Source organism: Carlito syrichta, unplaced genomic scaffold, assembly GCF_000164805.1.
Source record: "Carlito syrichta isolate Samal-C Ts95f unplaced genomic scaffold, Tarsius_syrichta-2.0.1 Scaffold288314, whole genome shotgun sequence".
Classification (NCBI taxonomy): domain Eukaryota; kingdom Metazoa; phylum Chordata; class Mammalia; order Primates; family Tarsiidae; genus Carlito; species Carlito syrichta.
Genome location: NW_007232410.1, coordinates 291,136 through 311,447, shown reverse-complemented (window position 1 = coordinate 311,447; position 20,312 = coordinate 291,136). Strand labels below are relative to the sequence as shown.

The window sequence follows — 20,312 nt, the reverse complement described above, 5'->3', positions numbered from 1 at the left end:
TTATAAGTTCATATGAGTACATGCTATATTGCTATGATATAACATTAATATATAACAATGCAGTTGTGTTTAAAAAATAAAAAGTGAGCTGGTTAGTGATTTTTAAATACATATACAACCAAAATAACCAAAAGACTGAATTGTCATTAAGAAACTTTAAAGACTTTTCACAAAGTCTTGATAATTCTAATCATATTTTGGGGGGGGAGTAGTATTGGGGCTTTACAGGTGGTTCAAGAGCTGTCAAGTGCTCTAGAAACTTGGTCACAGTTTTACAGCTTTATTTATAAAAGGATAACAGTTTTTGCATGGAGGAATGAGGTAATACACGAAGGAAATGCCTTTTTTTAGGAGCTAATTTCACTGACCCTATGTTTTAGAAATATGTGCTTTCTTAATTCTCAAGCACCAGGAATAAGAAAGTTTTCAAGTAAATATATATAAGAAAAGAATTGCCTTGGTTTCAAAAATGTTTTTAACATCAGATGCTGCTCCTCTGTAGCTGTGAAAGAGCTGGTATGGACACTCGTGGTTCTTGAAGATAGAGAAGTTGACAACCTGTTAGGTTTTGATAAACCCATTCCAGTTTTCACTCACTGTTTAATGTTTATTGAAAACACAGTAGTTATAGAAGCCAAAGATCCTTACTAGAAAGTTAAAGTTTCCAGAAATAACCTTAGTGATTTTTTTTCCTCAAAAGGAACTATTTGCTAATAGATAGATACCAAAATACAAAAGATGTGCCAAAGAGTTTTTTGGTCAAGTGATACATAATTAGCTTTACCATGTATTTTCAAGCAATTATTTATTTGATAACTACCATATTCAGTGTCTAAACATTTGTAAGCATAGGTCACCACCACTCCCTAGTGGCCACAAAATTTTGGTGGGCCTTGTAATCTTTAGGAGAACCTTATCCAAAGACTTTTAAAACCTTGTAATACAATAATTTATACACAGTTTTTTTTTTTTTCTAATGGAATCAACAGCCCTTTCATTTTGGTAATAATAGAGTAGAGCTTCTTTTATTTTTGCAGTTAAATTACAGTCTCCTTTTTTGGTGGCAGGAATGGATTGTTCTCCAAATACATAGTTATATTACTTAGAATATACAATGAAAATGTTGTGACTTACACGTCATGGTCTTAGTATAATGACACAGTGTATAAAACCAACCTTATAAATGAGTTGCTTTAAATACTACAGATTTTGAACTACCTAAATTTGAAGATGGAAATATGTTTGTTATATCATTATGTTTTAAAATATTAGACTATATTTTTCCTCCACAAGAAAATCTATAATGAAATAGTTTCTAAATCAAAATTTACCACCTTAATTTGACATAAGTGGATTACCATAATGAATATTATGTGATGCAAATATACTCATAATTAGTACTTTTGAAACTTTAAAATGTCCTTTACATTTTGTAGATAAGGTCTCTCTATACTGGAATGTTTATATTTGAAATTTGCATTTCTGGCTTTGTTTCTTTGAATAATGTAGTTAGAATGATGTTTTTCTATTAACCTATTATAATTAATTTTAGTATTATTCGAACAATTGATGGTAAAATACTACACAAATACAAACATCCAGCTGCCGTGTTTGGTTGTGATTGGAGCCAAAACAACAAGTAAGTACCTTTTTACTAAAATAAGTAATAATTACATTTTGGAGATTTAAAATAACCATAAAGTTTAGTGCTATTTCCATAGGTAATACTCATCACTCTTTTTAGGCAGTATTTCCCTTGCCTAGCAAATGAGAAAGAGCCTTGTATATGTTCATTTATTTTAGCTATTTTTATTCCAGGAAATTTTACATGATTTAGAAATACTGATTTCCTGCTCTCAAAACAACTTTCTGATACTTAGGAAAAAAACATACTGCTAACTAATGAAAGTGCAAATGAGTCCATTCCATGTGTGGCTTCTACAATAGAAATGTGGCCTTTTCCTTAATTTATTTTAGGAATCTGTGTAGTGATGATGTTCCACCATGACTTTCCATCATCCCCTACCTGGCATTAATGCCTCTGCACTGGGTAACTTCTCAAGATGTGGACATAGTGAATGGTTTTAAAAGGTCACCCTTGTTTGAGAGCTGAGTACTTGTTATGTGAAAATCAGCTTAGATTTAAAATCAAATCCAAGTCAAATCTCTCCTAAAAGTGTACCTTAAAACTCACTGCATTTCCAAGTACTGTGTATTTCAAGCCTCTCTTTAACAGAATATAAATTATATTTAAAAATTCAAACTTTCTTCAGCTAGTATTTAAAAAATGTGAATGACCTTATGATTTCCCATACTACATGTGGAAAGTATACGGATTAAAATATTGAAACCTTATATTTGTGTTCTGAGATAAATAACGTATTATACAAAATGGTAGATCTTTGTATTTTTTCCAGTAAATGTACTGTTAAGGTTATATGCAAAACAATCTCATGACCAGCCCACTCCCAGTATTTCCTGTTTCAATTTTCTATCTGTTGAAATTGCTAACAACAAAAACTGCTAAAGCAGAGTCTTTGGCCTTTTCTTCTGTACCTTATTATCTCTCGATTTCCTTTTCCAGTCAGCCACCAGTTTCTGTCATATTTTTCATATAAATAGTCTTCTTTTTCCAATTCCCCTGCCATTAAGCCAATAACATTTGAGGTTTGGGTTTGTTTGTTTTGCTTTCTTTTGTTGTTTTTTGGACTTCTCCAAAGACCTTCTAAATCAATTCCAGAAATTTATACCCTTCATCACCACATCCTGTCTTTCTTCCATACCTCTCTATGTTGCAGTTCATTCTATTGCTTGAAACTTTGAATAATATCCCATTCATTGTAGAATAGATGCACATATCTTTATATGCATTCTTTGAATATTTATGACATTATTTCTAAAATTTTAGGTTTCTGTATCTGCATACATGTAAATATATGAGTGTATGCAAAATATATTTCCCAAAATGTGGAAACTGGCTTGTTTATCAGTGGGCCTCTGGAAGAGCTTATCTGCATATTTGCAGATTAGCATGCCAGTTTGCAAACTGATGTATTTCATGTGGTCTTAAATAATGATATAAGCATTATAACCCATGTGACAAAATCAACAATTTGGTTTTGGAAGGGTTTTAATGACAGTTGGGTTCCAAAGTATGTAGCTTCCCCTCTTTATCTGTAGAATGTGGGAACTGTTTGTTCCTCGGATAGACTGTGGCGAGTACATGATGTCGACAGGTTGACGAAGTACTCATAATTCCTTTTTCAGTGAATGATGAGCAAAGAACCATTAAAAGTTCATGTTATATTTCCAGGGTGTCCTTAGGTAAATCAAACAGTTAAGGCATCTCAAAGAAGGGAAGTCACCAAAAAGGAATGGAAACACACTGTGACTATCTACTGAGACAGCCCTGGTCTGCATGGATTTCCCAGCTACCTCCTGGGGGAGCATTATTGCTTGTGCCCATACCACGAAGAAATCTAACCAGATGGCTAGGGCATGTTACAATAATTTGCTTACCAGCAAGTAAACATCTCATCAGTCACCATTTGGGAAGACCCAGCTGTTGCAAAATACAAGTTTGAGACACATTCAAAAAGTTGTGAGTCTGGGCACTTTGAAAAAGAACTTAGGTTACTATAAATACCATTTCCTCTGATCTAAGATACATAAAATAAAAACTCACCCAATTAAAAGGTAGCATTGAGACTGAAACTCTTTCTGTACTGAGGCAGTTTCTGTAAATGAGCAAGAGCATGATTATACATGATGTTTTTACATAGAGAAGTTTTCCATCTAACTTGATTAAGGTAGCAAAAATTTCTACCTTTAGAATTCTACCTGTTGTATACTTTCAATAAATTCTACCTTTAGAATTCTACCTGTTATATACTTTTAATAATTTGTAATAAATGAAAATAATGTCAAATTTTCCATTTTTTAATGTTCTCAGAGACATGATAGCCACTGGCTGTGAAGACAAAAACGTCCGTGTCTATTATGTTGCCACCAGCTCTGATCAGCCGTTGAAAGTGTTTAGTGGGCATACAGCAAAAGTATTTCATGTTAAATGGTCTCCTCTGAGGGAGGGGATTCTCTGTAGTGGTTCTGATGATGGGTATGTACTTTGAGATTCTAATTTTCTAATCCTTAAAATCATAAGCTCATGTTTTTCTAGAAATGTATACATTTATGTACTCAAATTATATGTGAAAATATTTAAAATATGTACTTAATGGATGGGCAGTTAGCAAGTACCTAAATGCATTTAACCAAAACTAAATTGAATTCTACCATAAACCATCAGTATATTCATGATTTTCATTTCATTATTCATTTTACTTACTATAGAGGCTTACTTCTAGGTTATTAGCAAGAAAATTAACAGAAACAAAAATTTCAAAAGAACCTATGGGGAAAGGAAAGAAGATCTGAGACAAATATAAGTCAGAAGAGTTTGTTTTTAATAATATTCTTATGTTTAACGTGGAAACAGCTGTTCTCTGTTTTCATCATGAATGGAATAAAAGATCATACATTTTATGAAGAAAAGATGTTTAGAAATGAAAATTACTTAACATTTTTCTAGATTTGTGAGAGTTTCTGAAATCTTGTCTACATTCTATATTCAGACAAAATAGATTTACATAGTATAGTTTGGTTAGTCATTATTTGAAGATGAGATAAATTTTGGCAAGAAAAATCGTTGCTTGTGCCCATGCCACAAGGAAATCGAACAGATGGCCAGATCACGTCATAATAATTTGCTTACCAGCAAGTAAGCAAATCTCATCAGTTACCATTTGAGACCTTTCTTAAGTCCCAAGTTCTACAAAATACAAGTTTGAGAAACATTCAAAAAGTTTTTAATAATGGTCGTTAAATGGTCTCCTCTGAGGGAGGGAATTCTCTGCAGTGGTTCTGATGATGGGTATGTACTTTTGCAAGTAAGAACAGTCACATAGTAACCATAAGTTTATTGTTGATAAATTAAGCATTTTCATCTTGAATTTTTGGCATAAATTCAAATTTAATAAGGGAAATAATTATGAGATTTGTGTGGGTTATCACTTGAGATGTTACTTCTAGTGTTGTTGTTATGTGAAAGTGATGATAAGTTCATTTATGAGATTATCCGGTCTCTTAACATAGACTTCATCTTCTAAATTCTGTTCTACGTGAAAAAGGTATAATCTTCCATCATTGTCTAAGAAATATTTTTAGAATGATAGCAATAGGCATTCTACTGACACAGTAATGAAATTGAAAGGCTTTATTAAATTTTGGTTAATGGTCACTTTAGTAGTCATTGTTAATATAGTTGACGGTTATATATCACTAATGTTGTCTAGCACCTTTAAATAAAAGCCAAAATGGTAGGGAAATCATTTATTCCTGATGTACTCATGAAGTGAGGCATATAAAAGCCTTTCTTAGGTTTGACCAACAAATACACATTGGGACTTCAAAGCCTAACTAACTTGCATTATAAAGGGAAGAACACCTGTTCTAGTGGCCCTTACAATAATATTAACTTATTTTTATGTAAGTCACTTGAATGTATTTTTATATATGAAAGTATGATATCAAACTTAATATTTAAATGCTGACATGTGTATTAAATGAGCATCAAAAAAGATTGTAATGTATGTGAATATATTGTCATATACTAGGATATGGAGAAAAGAAGAAAGAAGTTTTTTTTATATAAAGCAGAAAGATATATGCCTTAAAGGAATAAAAATATGTAGTGTATCTCCATTATAGTGCATTACCTTTAAAGTGTTAATAATTCTGTTATTTTCAAGTTGGTATAAATCTGTGACTAAAAAATATTGTAAATAATCTAAGCAAAATTGGCATTTGGAGGTTTTAAATTAATTGTGAGTTTTTATTTTACTTTCAATAGCATTTGTGCTTTCTACAATCAGTAGAACCAATAATATCAGAAATCCAGTTATAGTTAAAATTTTAGCTTGATCTGGGATTGATTCCAACAAGTGACGAAGAAACTTATTTCATTGACAGAAATATGAAGGAATGATTTACTGTATTAACAAAAGCATGAATAATGAAGTTAGTTTGCAAGTGATATTTATCATGATGCATGTTATACTATAGTTATACACAAATAATTTGAATGTTCTTCAATTATTGTATCCATGTTGTTAGTCATATTTTCCTCTTTGGTTGTATCTGTTTTTTATATTTCTTTTCAAGAAAGCAATTTTTTCACATATAAACTATGAAATAATATATTTATTATCAGTAATAAATGACCAGTAAAAGTTAGGAAAGAAAATATATTTCATAGACTAGCACTAGCCTAGTTAAATATTCATTTCCATCTGCTATAAAGAAGAGTACGTGAGGTGATGAATTTGTTAATTAACCTGATTTAATTATTCCACATTGTAAACATATATCAAAATATCACATTGTAACCCATAAATATACAATTACTACTTGTCAATTAAAAATTAAATAAATAGAATCTTAATATGTATTGGTACATAAAATGCTTTTTAGCTGTGCTAAGAAATGACTGCTCTATTATGAATACATTAATAATTTAGATAAATTATAACTTGAATATTATTACATGCATAATGTTCTCTTTTCAGTTCTGTTCGAATCTGGGATTATACTCAAGATGCTTGCATAAATATTCTTAGTGGACATACTTCACCTGTGAGGGGGTTAACGTGGAATACTGAGATTCCATATCTACTGATTTCTGGCAGCTGGGACTATACAATAAAAGTGTGGGACACTCGAGAAGGCATTTGTTTGGATACTGTGTATGATCATGGTGCAGATGTATACGGTAAAGTGTTTTTCATGTAATATATTGATATATATTAATGATGCTTGTAATGTCTGAGCAATACAGTATCTTTAATAAGTTTTATAGTGCTTCATTTTTAAATAACATTTTTCTCATTAGAAAATATACACTCATTGTTGAAATATCAGAACACCTAAAAATAGAGTCATAAAAAATAATCAGAAGATGAGTATTGTTAGCACTTGTGTCTTTCTCTCCCTCTCTGTCTGCAACTATATCTGTTTCTGTGTACACATACAAACACACATACACAAAAATGCACACATCTACCCATGGACATATATGTATGTATGACTTTCATTTTTCTCCCTTCCTTCACCATCACTCCAGAGGTATGTAGTAGAACAGGAAATCAATAATAGTGTAGGTATATCTTCTTTAGCCATGTTCCTATTCTTGGACATTTGGGACAATGTTTTGTTTTTTAATATAATGCTAAGGTTTTTTTTAAATATAATTGAGCTGAATATGTAAAATCAGATTACTTATCTTTCATACATTACTCTCATTTTTATTTGTATTTGTTATAATTTTTAAACCTTTATGGGTAAGCAGGTGGATTAAGAATGCAAAAATGATTTCTTAGAGAAAGTGACTTCAGTCTATTCATTCAGATCCATATCTTTGACCTTATAGCATTTTAGCTGAGGCAATGTAGCACTGAGTATGGGAGAGAATCCTATTTGTCAATACTTGAAATGGAAAGGTCTCCAACTTTTTTCTTCACCTCATAACTAGAACATCCCTCTACCAATTTATTAGCACATAGATGCCATATGCACTATTATTGTTTTAGTGTGCTTGTTGCTGCTTAACCAACATGAAATATAATTTTAACATCTTCATCCAGGACCATTTGCTTTCTAATATTATTTAATTTTGTATGCATATTTACATAATATACTAATTTATTAATTTTTGTATTATTTTTAATAAAAAATGATTAAATGAAGATAGAGGGTTGACTCTGAAAACCTTTCGGTTATTCACAATGTTTCTTCATAACTTCATTTCTGTAGAAGTTTTGTGAGGTACATGTAAATAACAAGCATTTTTCAATGTTTACTTTAGTTAAAATAGGTTTCTTTTTCCCCTTAGGTTTAACATCCCATCCGACTCGCCCTTTCACTATGGCTTCTTGCTCCCGTGATTCTACAGTGAGACTCTGGTCATTAACACCTTTAATTACTCCTCTACAAATAAATATTCTGGCAGACAGATCTTGGGAAGAAATTATCGGGAATACCGGTATTGAACATATGCATGTATTAGAATTTATTTTTGGATAACATCTTATAAAAAGTCTTTTCTCACTGAATTATGTCTGTTCTTCAGATTATGCTGTAGAGCAAGGTACCCCTCCTCTGCTGTGTGGTAAAGTGTCAAGATATATTAGACAAGAAATAGAAAAGCTAACTGGTAATCCTCGAGCAAAAAAACTAAGATGGTTTTCAGAGTGTTTATCAGTAAGTATTATAGGAATTACATGTTCTGTTAGCCAAAATGAATCAGTGCAACTATGTCAGTCACATATTTTCTTGCATTGTCCCAATTCGGTGGGTCCCTCTTAACATAATCTGTACACTGTAAGAAAGCAACTGTGACGGTTTCTCTCACTCTTGCCAGCTCTGACATGTCTCTCTGTCCTCTTTTCCTTCTCTAATAAACTTTATTTGAAAAAAAAAAGAAAGCAAATACAAAACCAAAAGTAATAAATGAGACAATATAGAGTTACCATGTTAATTTTTCAATTTATATGTGCCTGCATTATAATTTTTTGAAGATGCAAAATACTATGGAGTTTTTGATCACCATTGTATGTTTATTTTGTTTCAACTTTTTAGCCTCCAGGTGGCGTTAACAATTTATGGACCTTGGTTGCTGTGATAAAAGGACAAGACGATAGCTTACTCCCTCAAAACTACTGCAAGGGAATAATGCATTTGAAACATCTGATTAAATTTAGAACAGTGAGTAAAGTATGCAAGTATGATGTACTCAAGTAAAAAATCTTTTTGCCTTTTCATTATTGAAGTATAAAAATGATTCAGAAAGTATGTATGGCCAGATTGGTAGACTGAAATAAGTGAACACCGAAGTGATAAATCTTTCATCAAACCAATAATAAGAATTTGAATTATTTGAGAACAGATTGAATCAGTCATGGTTTTCATAGGTTGAAGCTCATAAAATGTATTAAAGGTCATTTGTAACTCTTTGAAATGTTCTACCCTCACCCTATTACCAGATGATTGTGACATATGGACCCCTCTAATTTATTAGTCTCAGAGGGCCTAGTAGGCTGTATTGTAGGTATGTTTTATTAAAACTGCTCATATCATAGCTCTGAATGAATTTCAATTCAAAACTGTTACCTTATACCTGGGGCAATATCTAGGACCAACAACAAAACCCATTCTGGGACCAGAAAGAAGAAATAGCTTGTGTATTTTCTGAAATATCTATGGTTATCTGTTAGGGTTTATAAACAGTTGAGCCAGGAATGTGGTACTTTGTGATACTTTAATCACAAGCTACACACCTAATGAGTATAACTGCAAAATCTATTGACATTACTGGAGCCAATTAAAAGCAGCCAATGACTTTTTAGTTTATTAGAGAGAATTTTATGAGTTTTTCGACCTGTTGGATATCACTGCCCTTGGCCTCTGAACTCCATATAAACATAGCACCCTGAGTAGTATTAGGGACGTGGGATTCAGTCTCTCCTGTGTCCACAACCATATACCACAATATTATATTTAAAGAGGTATCATATTTTATAGAGAAAAGTATTGTTTTTTAAATATTTAATTTCCAGAGTGATATGCTTTTAAAATATGTGTTTATGTAATGTTTTTATGATCACATGTTATCACCAACCCTTGCATAACCCTTTCTGGTCCCATTAATGTTTTATATTCTTTTTAACCAGTCTGAAGCCCAAGAACTGACGACAGTCAAGATGTCTAAATTCAGTGGTGGTATTGGTGTACCCACTAAAGAGGAAAGACTGAAGGAAGCTGCTGAGATACACTTGAGATTAGGACAGATTCAGAAATACTGTGAACTTATGGTTGAACTTGGAGAGGTAATGTGCTATTAAAATCAAATTAACGAGTTAAACATAATATTCTAAGTACTAAGTGTGCACTTAATTCCAAGTGTTGAAAGTGTGAAGCTTCTTTTTCAGTTCTGCTTGATTTTCTGCCAGCATGATATTAAGTTTATACCCTAGGACAGTAGTTATCAAAGTGAGACCTTTTAGAAGAAGTCTTGCAGTGTTTCAGGCTGGTAGATCTGCATCGCTTGGGATTCTGTTGGCCATGGATGTCCCACTCCTGACCTATGAAGTCAGAACGTCTAGAAATAGGGCCCTACCATCTATGTTTTCATAAACCCTCTTGGTTATTCTCATGCATACTAAAGTCTGAGAACCACTGCCCTAGGCTGGAATGTTTGTTTCTTTTAAAAAAATCTGTGTTGGTTAATTTGCTCACAGTAGAATCCTTTTGCTCATATTGTTTGTCATGGCTAAATCCCAAGCTGGCCAGAAGAGGGGTTTCCACTGGAAATTGTCTGGTGAAGGATGCTGCTAAAGCACATCCTGTTCTTTACAGAGGGCTGAATCAACAGTATAGATTTTCCAAAAAATGGTTGAAATGATTATGTGCTGTGAAGATTCAGGATAGCAGCTCTCCTGGTAGGTGGGTAGTGACTGGAGTGGAGCTCAGAGAGAAGAGGCCTTCTGCTTCTTGATCCTGGGTGTTGATTGCGTGGGTATATTCAGTTTGTGAAAATTCACTGGGCTTTTCCCTTTCCTTTGTACTATAAATTCTGGACCACTTCCCCCTCTTTGCAGCCACTGCTTTCATTGTGCTTTGTCTTCAGGCTCATGCTGGTAAAGCCATGTTTCATTCCCTGTTGTAATTCTTTAAAGAAATGCTTCAGGATCTTGATCCCACTTGCTTAAACTTTCCATAGAAACTTCTACTCTTGTCTGTAACCGATCTGGGTGCGACACTTTTACCCATCGAATGGAAACTTGTTCAACTTTAATTTTTCAGTCAGAATTATATAAGCTGAACCAATTGAGATGTTTTTGGCATTGGCCGTTGTTTCTGCTGTTAATCATTGGTCCTCTTCAATCAGGATATGAGTAAGATTTATTTTTTCTACACAAATTGATGTGAATGGTCTGCCATTATGGGCTTCATCTTCAACATCGTCTTGTCCCTTCTTAGAGTGAGTTATCCATTTGTTTTGTTTTGTTTTTTGTTTTTGAGTTGGAGTCTCACTCTGTCGCCCAAACTGGAGTGCAGTGGCCGCTCCCGGTCACCGCAGCCTCAGCGTGCTGGGCTCCGGCGATCCTTCTACCTCAGCCTTCCGAGTAGCCGGAATTACAGGTGCGCGCTACCACGCCCGGCTAATTTTTTTTTTTTTTAATTTATTATAGAGATGAGGTCTCGCCTGCCCAGGCGGGTCTCAAACCCACGGGCTCAGGCAATCCACTCACCTCAGCCTCCCAAAGGCGCGGGATTACAGGCTGAACCACCAAGCCCAGCAATGTCTTACTCTTTTTAATGCCTCAAACTAGATCCTGTTCAGACATGTAATAGCAAGTTAGTACAAGTTTATTTGGGTACAAAAAAAGTTTTTCAAGTCCGTACATTTTTTTTCTAATACACATTTTCCATGAATTTTTGAAGACCCTTATATTTATTATATCCTCACATGAGGTGTAATACAAAAATATACCTGGAAATCCAAGAAATCTAAAAATTCTGTCTCATATGTTTGAATCCATTTAAAATATCTGTTAAGAATTACACAGTGCCATCAAATTAAGTATGCTTCTCCTCTTGCTCTGTATTCTAGTGGGACAAAGCCCTGTCAATTGCACCAGGTGTCTCTGTGAAATATTGGAAAACGTTAATGCAGAGGTAAGACAGAGTCTGTGTTCAAATAGATATTTCAAAAGTATATGTTAAAATAGAAGCAGCATACAAATATGATAATGAGTTCTTGAGATTTCTTATTCTTATGTGGTTTTAAGAAATATCTGAATTTTAGCCAGATGCAGTGGCTCATACCTATAATCCCAGCACTTTGGGAGGTGGAGGTGAGAGGACTGCCTGAGCTCAGGGGTTCGAGACCAGCCTGAGCAACATGGCGAAACCTCATCTCTACACTAAATCAAAAAATTAGCTGGAAGTAGTGGTGCATGCCTGTAGTTTCTGTTACTTAGAAGGCTGAGACAAAAGGCTCGCCTGAGTCCAGCAGGTCAAGCTGCACTGGATGTGAGCGTGCCACTGCACTCCAGCTGGGGGACAGAGTGAGACTCCAGCGCCCCCCCCAAAAAGGAAATAAATAAACTGAATTTTGTATCTACTGTTACACTACATTAAATCAGTCAGTTACAAGTCATTTTGGTGTTCGTACATTTGACCTGATCTCTGATGAAGACTAGTGGAAAGCAAATTTTCTCATGACAATGGATTAAAAGGTTAGTAAAAATGTATTGCTATTGATATGAGTGATAAGATTTTCTGAAGGTTACCAAAAGTTTTTAGAATATTATTCTATAAATAGTCTCAAAAATTCTCCCTGTAGATACCAATTCCTGCCATTTCTTTCCCTTGGATATAAGGGAGGTAGTGAGGATAAAGAAGGCTCTGGACACTGAGGAGACTTGACTAAATGTTCTTATTTTAAAATGTACCAAACCGGCAAGATTTTTTTTCTCAGTTGTATTGGTTTCCTAGGGTTGCCGTAACAAAATTGCCACAGCTGGGTGGCCTAAAACAGCAGAATCTTATTCTCACAGTTACAGAGGCTAGAAGTCCAAAATCAAGTTGTCATCAAAATCAGCTTCTCCTAGAGGTTCTGAGAAAGCGTCAGTTCCTGCTTCCTTCTCCACTGCTGGGGTTGCTGGTAGTCCTTGGCATCACATGACTTACAGACACATCATTCCTGTCTCTTCCTCATCTTCACATGGCATTGTTAACCTGGGTACCTCTGTGCCCAAAATTTCCTCTTCATGTAAGGACACCAGTCGTGTTAGATTTAGGGCCTACACTAATCTAGTATAACCTCATATTAATTTAACATTTACATTGGCCAAGACCCCTAAGGTTACACTTACAGGTATCATGGATTAAGGCTTCAACATATGTTCTTGAGGGACACATTTCAACTCATAACATTCAACTCTTCTCTATCCTATTTTGTTCTAATCTACTCATTCATTTAACAGATATTTATTTAGTGCCTACTATTTGCCAACCACTGTACTAGGCTTACAGAGTACTATATGACATTTAAAAACGTACTTTTTTGACATTAAAAAGAGAAATTTTGATTTTTCTTTATGGTACATAGTTTAGGCAAAAAAAATCAACTGCTATCCATACACATAAGTAAAAACTAATTAAAGGTTAGGCATAGAATTCAGAAGTAATACTTGCCACGAGAAAGTAGATTATTCCTGAGCACCTGTTCCCTCAACAATAGGGTAAGGAAGAGGCTGGCTCTGTCCTCAGACTGTGGGCTCCTATCCTCAACTCTCAGAATCCCAAAGGATTTTGAGTTCCTGTACTCCTACAGCACAAGTGTGAATATTATTGCTCCCACTGAATCTTTAATAAAGTCAAGTTAGCAGAGGATATTTATTTCACAAAACATTGTTCCGACATTAGCAAAAACTTAATTGAATGTTGTTTGGGACCAAGGTATAGTCACTCAATGTTAGTAATTTGTAGAATAAAAATAAAAATATTTTGTATTCTATGTAATTATTGACATATTTTCTAACATCTAGTCATGTTAATGTGCTACTACATTGTCTTTGTGATAGATATCTAGGTGTCTAAAATGGGTATCCTTACATGTGTTGTAACAGAGGAGACCTAGATGGGTGCATTTGAATTGAGCCATGAAAGATCCATAGGAGTTGCAAGTGCAGAGAGTGGAGGAAACATCCCAGGCTTGGGAGCAGAGGAGAGGTCCTCGGAGGGGAGGCTGCAGTCGCTGGAGTACAGAAGCTGGGAAGTGATGCCAGCTGGGAGTGAAAAGGGAAGCAGCAGCTGGACGTTTTAGGGCCACATAAACTTGTTGCTTGTAAGAGTGACAGAAAGCATTAACAGGTTTTTAAATAGGGGAGAAAGCGAACTGACCAGTTCTTCATTTTGAAAATGCACACAAGCTAAAATATCAAGAACAGATTAGAGAAGATCAATAACAGATATGAGGAGACCAGATAGGAGGCAGTTAGAACTGCCAAGTCAAAAGACAGTGGTAGCATGAGGCCTTCTATAGTGATGAGGAAAGTTGAGAAAAATAGATACATTTGACATATTTCGGAGTTAAAAATAACTGGATTCGGTAATAGAAATGAGGAAGGTGTTACAAACAATTCCTAGGATATAGACTCCAACTCAAAAATAAAATAAAGTATGGAAATATGTTCTAAGGGCAAACAAGTACATGTAATTGAAAAGCTGGACAGAAGCTATCTCTAATCACTGAGATTTCAGAATAAAGCAAGCAATAACCAGAAACAAAACAACCTCTTAGGAGAGGATTTGAATCAAATGCCGCATAAGATCATTAGTTCTCTTTAGACATGTTGAGCTTGGGATTCCATTAAGATTTTGGTGCCAGTGTCAAATAGGAAATCTTGATTCTGTAGCCCAAAGAAGAAATATGGACAGCATGGAAGGTGTTGTTGCCCTTAGTAAGTAAGAGCTGATATGGCAGAAAGAAGGAGACTGAAGAAGGAATAGAATGGGTGAAGAGGGGCAGGGGGAGAGAAGAAAGAAGGCAGATAGGAATATAGACAGCTAACTTTTCCAACTCGATGTCATTTATCTTGGAAAGCCAACAACTGATTTTCTCTGCTCCTTAGTCCACATAGTGGCCAGGAAGTTTATAGATCCAGCCATTCATAGAGATTGGTGGTCTCTCAATCCTACTTCTAAACACTCAGGAAGAGAGGATATTATTTCTAAACAGTTTGTTTCTAAACAGCTATAACAAGGAATTCAGGGTCACATATAAAAACATAGCTGTCAGGAAGTACTCCAGGGATGCTATGAATTGGAGACTGTTAGCAGCAAGCTGGGCAAACAGCATGAAAAGTATTCACATTATCAACCCAAGATTGGAAATTGAACTCTAGTTTCAGGCAAAGACCAGAATAAATTAAATACACCGGTTATTTTTGAACAAAACTAAATTTAAACATTAAGGAGGAATCAACTAGGTTAGTCACTGAGAACATACCTAGCACTCAGATGGGAAGACAGACAGACAGTGATGAGTGCAGAGAGAAAAACAGACACACATACACGCTCCGTAAGACCACAATCCCCTTTGTCCCTTCACATACCTGAAACACTATTTTTATTCAAACTTCCTTGCTCTGGGAGCACTTAACATATTCTGCATGTTAGTGTCAATATATTTATGGTCCTGTATTATTTTTTAAATGATTTTTAGGTTTCTTGAGTTTTGAGACTGTATCCATTGTTATGCTCAGTAAAACAGTTAAAGTTATTTTGTCTTTAACAATGTAGATACCCACATATTTGACTCATTCAATTGTGAGAGTAGCTTTTCCATCACACATATCTGGTTTACAACTTATTTTCAAATAAATGCATTCCTATTTAATAGATGACTACATTGATTTTAAGACCCAAAATGTTCCGGGCATTTAAAATGTGGAAATTCCTGGGCGCAGTGGCTCAAGCCTATAATCCTAGCACTTTGGGAGGCCAAGATGAGAGGATTGCCTGAGTCCAGGGATTTCAGACCAGCCCGGGCAACTTGGTGAGGACTTGTCTCTACAGTAAATCACAAAAACTAGCTGGGTGTGGTGGCGTGTGTCTGTAGTTCCAGCTATTTGGAAGACTGAGGCAGAAAGATCACCTAAGGACAGCAGGTCGAGGCTGTGGTGGCCATGAGCGTGCCATTGCACTCCAGCCTGGGCGACAGACTCCAACTCAAAATAAAATAAAATGAAAATAAAATAGGAAATACGTCATGTTTTAAGGACAAACAAGTACGTGTAGTTATTTCTTATGTCATAAATCTTTTGTCTTCCATATGTGATTATAAAACCTGTGTCTTTATTAAAAGTGATAAGCCGAAGAAAGGCCTTTATCAAATCTGCTTCAGGTTTTAGCTGTGCTTTCAGAAAATCTCGGTCTAACTGAAAGCCTTGAAATTAGTATATCGTTTAAAAAAATTGTCCTTATTTTATTAGGAGAGCTGACCAATTAATCCAGGAAGATAAGGATGATGTCATTCCATACTGCATAGCCATCGGCGATGTGACGAAACTAGTCAATTTTTTTACGTCAAGAGGTCAGCTTAAAGAAGCTCTGCTAGTGGCGCAGGTACCACCTCATCATTGGACAGACCATCTCACGGGTGGGCGGGCATGTGAAAGGGGGACGATTGTGTGCACTGGCTCACCCTCACGTAATTGACAAGTAATAGAGGGCATGGCTCTCCACCCACCTCCCTGGCCTTCTGTCTCAACATTGCAGTCATACTGTCTTCGTTCTGGCCACCCCGGATTTATTTGAGATCTTTCAAACGTCTTGGAACTCTGAATTTTTCACGTGCTGCTGAATGTTACATACCATGCTTTTGGACAACTTTGTTTAGTAATAATTTTCTTGAAGCCTTATTTTGCCACTCAAATGGAGTGAAGAATTTTTCAAATTCTAAGGTTGCCTCCAAATGTGATTTAAATGGATTTCGCTCAAAATAGTATTCTAAAATCGGTCAGTTATCAATAGCTAAAGCTTAAATGTTTAATTAAATTCTAGGCTGCATGTGAGGGAAATATGCAAACCTTACACGTCTCTACGCCTAAGGGAGCTTCAAGTTCGGATGAGCTCTACAAGGGGGACTTCATTGAGTGAGTGATTTACTATCTGCTATGGATTGATCTCTTTGATGGTTGGTTTCCCTGTGGGCATCATTGAAGACAGTGTAATTCATCCTTGCCTGTGTGCTGAGGACTACTGCCTACTGCATCGCTCACCATGGCTGGTTCCATTATAGCACCATCCCTAGACAGTAGGAAAATGTCAGGCGTGGATACACAGCCCACACACAATTTATGTAGCTTTCCAAAAAGCAGAACGCATTCCAGTAGAGAGATTGCAAGTACCTTAATATGGAAAAACTGATCAAACCTGTTGGGAAGGCCTGACGGTGGAGTTAAAGTGGGCTGCTTGCTAATGTCACACTGTAAAGTCAGTGTGTGTAATGACATCATGGGATTGTAGCTCAGATTCCCATGACCCCAGTATTAGTGTCTAGAATAACACTTAGTTCTATTTTAAAAGAATAAATCCAAATGGTTATTTTTAAAAAGAATAGAAATTAAAATTGTTCAGCCTTTCTACCATTTTTAAAAAATTTAATAGTCTTTCTTCCCCATCCATTCTGTGGTTCCCATTGCTGTCCTAGAAAATAAGACACTCATCAAGTAGAAGAGGATCATGAAATGTTAAGCAAATAATAGGTTGAAACTAATGTATTCTTTCCTGAATCTTTGCTGCCATTTCTAAACTTGACATTTTGAAGCTCTAATATATATTAGGCATATTTTGGATACCACCCACATTTTGAAAAATTTCTGTTTAGCCTGTCATTCTTCTAAGGTTAACTGCCCCTATAGCTGAGTCATAGATTACCCAACGTTTTGAGAATAGGGCTTTTCTTCTGTGGGACTGGGGGGAGTGGGAGCCTTGTCAGATCACACACTTGGAAAGACAGGTTTTCTGGTTCCCCCCACCAAATAATAAGGCTTTAATCCAAAATCAAGAATGTCTAATTACATCTTATTTGCCCTTTATAAAAGGGCATTAGTTCACTTTTATGGTGGAATCCTTGTGTTTACATAGAATATATCCCTTTTTCCTTATAGACTCCTGCACAAAGTCAGTCAAGAACTGGCAGAATGGTATTTTCAGGATGGTCGAGCAGTACTGGCCGCATGTTGCCATCTAGCTGTAGATAACATTGAGGTACAACATTTCAAATTTGTTTATGTGAGTGCAGAACTTTTCAGATGTGTATGGTGTTTGAGGGGGAAAGATGGACTGCTTTCTGTGTGAGCACTGATGCTGCATGCTTTCCAAGCCTGAGTAACTGAGTACCTCCTAAGAAGCCACAGAAACTCTGCATACTGAGCACTTTTGTTTTAATTTTTTTCTACCACAAGATATATATTTGTAACAACCTTGTTTTAAACATTTCTTCATATATAAGATGCAGCAGTGTGGTGAAGGGAAAAATTGCTGGTCTTGGACCCAAAATATCTGAATTTGAGTCCAGTTTCTGTCACACACTGACTTTGGGCATGTCACTTAACCTTTCAGAGTCCCAAATATTTTCAACTCTAAAATAAAAATGTGAACACCTACCTTACTTGTTTCACACATAGCTGTTAGGATTACAAGAATGAAAGCACTTATTTTTAAATATCCTCTAGTATATTCTTCACAAAATACACTTCTAAAGTAATTTCCACTTAACCCACTAATGTAATAAGGAAAATATTAAGGATGTAGGTTCTATTGTGCATTGATCCTTAGGTATATTGACCTTAGGAAATAATTGATAGTTGTATACTTTTGAAGAGACTTTTAAATTTATGCTTACTTTCTGATAGGGAGCCTGAAGGACATACTGAAGTTATTACAGAGTTGTTATTAATTAATTGTAAAAATAGTACCAGGGGTTCTAAACTCTTAAATTCTGACCTGATAAAATTTTCTTTGTGTCTCATTATTAATTTTTCCATCTGCAAGTTGGAGTTACTCTGACATAGTTTCTTTATCAGAATATTACAATCAATATTTTATAAGAATAATTGATTTATAGGTTAATACTACTTTATCTACTTTGTGAGCTTGGAGGGGAATGATGATCCTACCCAGCATCTATGCAAATGAAGAAATTATTTTCGTATTGTGCAAGCTTGCCATGGCATGCCTGATTCGTGGAAACGAACTGGAGTTGGCAGTCAGTGTGGGCACAGTACTGGGCGAGTCCGCAGCGCCAGCAACCCACTATGCCCTGGAATTATTGGCGAGAAAATGCATGATGATTCCAACATGGTAAGAATTTTGAAGTTCAAGCGATAATCTTTTTGTGATGAAATAGCTTTTTAAAAAACATAAATTGCATATGATAAGATGTATGTTGTAACAATATAGAATCTCCTTGTTATAAGGGATAAGATTATAGAAGGAAATGGTGACATAGGAATGAAGTAATGATAGGAACTACCATGGATAATGAAATCTACCATGACCCTTCCAAAGTAGCCCAGTTGTAATTCCATAATATCTTAAATACTTAAAAGTATGATAAGACAACAAATGCGCACTTCTTAAGATAACAGGACCACATATTCCCAGTATATCTGTGCTTACGCTTGTTTCAAGTTTACGCTTGTTTCAAGTGTCCTGGTTTCAAGTTTGGAAAATAAAGTCACTTTCTAATGAAAAGTAATTACAAAAAGGGGTTTGCTGGAGACTTGAAACAGACCGTCTTCTCAGACTCTGGCAATACTCTATGAAATAGAGGAATTCCCTGGGTTAGTAACCTGGAAATCTAGGTCAAAGCAATTCTCACTATGGAGTTTCTTTTAGAAAAGATGCAGCTCTGTTATTCAGTAGATGTATGTTGAATAAAGATGGTTTAGATTAGTATCTTCTCTTTCCCCAAAATACTTAGGAATGCAAGGGTTTCTAAATAAACTGTGTATCAGGACTTTGACCTCTGCACACACATATCACCCTTAAGATGGCTATACAGATGACTATACTAATAACAACTAACTAACACTTCTGTATTGCTTACAGAACCAGCTTGTACCAATCGCGGGTTTAAATATTTTACATGTAAAAACTCACTAAGTCTTATGAGGTAGGTTTCAGTTTGCCTGAGGTCTCAGGAAGTGGTAGAGCCAAATTCAAAGCTATATAAACTGGCTCTAAAGTTTGCACTCTTAGCTACCAAACTATACAGACTGAGCACCACTAATCCAAAAACTCAAAATACAAAACTCTCCAAAATCCCCAAACTTTTTTAACATTGACATGACACCACAAGTAGAAAATTCCACACATGCATACTTAATGCAGATTTGCTTCATACACAGCATTATTTTAAAATGTTGTATAAAATTAGCTTCAGGCTGTAATGTATAAGGTATGTGAAACATAAATAAATGGGTGTTCAGACTTGGGCCCTATCCCAAAGATGTATATGTATTTGTAAATATTATAAAATTTGAAAAAGTCTGAAATCTGAGACGCTTCTGGTTCCAAGCATTTCAGGAAAGGGATACTCAACCTGTGCTACCTCCTTCTCTGAGCCTAAGTCAGAAAAAGAACAAGGCTTCACATACTCCTTTTTTGTCTGGATCTGTCGG

The 20,312-nt window shown here is 35.3% G+C and overlaps 2 protein-coding genes across 3 annotated transcripts in view; one reads left to right on the top strand and one right to left on the bottom strand.

Annotated features, from left to right (window-relative positions):
• Window positions 1–20,312, bottom strand: part of SPATA4 (spermatogenesis associated 4) — a 210,127-nt gene that overhangs the window by 149,659 nt on the left and 40,156 nt on the right. The window lies entirely within an intron of this gene.
• WDR17 (WD repeat domain 17) overlaps window positions 1–20,312 on the top strand; it is a 69,059-nt gene that overhangs the window by 33,073 nt on the left and 15,674 nt on the right. For both annotated transcript variants that reach the window (XM_008053586.1, XM_008053585.1), the window contains exons 10-21: window positions 1,553–1,639; window positions 3,953–4,117; window positions 6,624–6,826; window positions 7,946–8,095; window positions 8,183–8,313; window positions 8,692–8,817; window positions 9,783–9,938; window positions 11,726–11,790; window positions 16,116–16,248; window positions 16,687–16,778; window positions 17,796–17,895; window positions 18,851–18,990. In XM_008053586.1, the coding sequence (XP_008051777.1) occupies window positions 1,553–1,639; window positions 3,953–4,117; window positions 6,624–6,826; window positions 7,946–8,095; window positions 8,183–8,313; window positions 8,692–8,817; window positions 9,783–9,938; window positions 11,726–11,790; window positions 16,116–16,248; window positions 16,687–16,778; window positions 17,796–17,895; window positions 18,851–18,990 (1,548 nt within the window). The remainder of the gene's footprint in view (window positions 1–1,552; window positions 1,640–3,952; window positions 4,118–6,623; window positions 6,827–7,945; window positions 8,096–8,182; window positions 8,314–8,691; window positions 8,818–9,782; window positions 9,939–11,725; window positions 11,791–16,115; window positions 16,249–16,686; window positions 16,779–17,795; window positions 17,896–18,850; window positions 18,991–20,312) is intronic.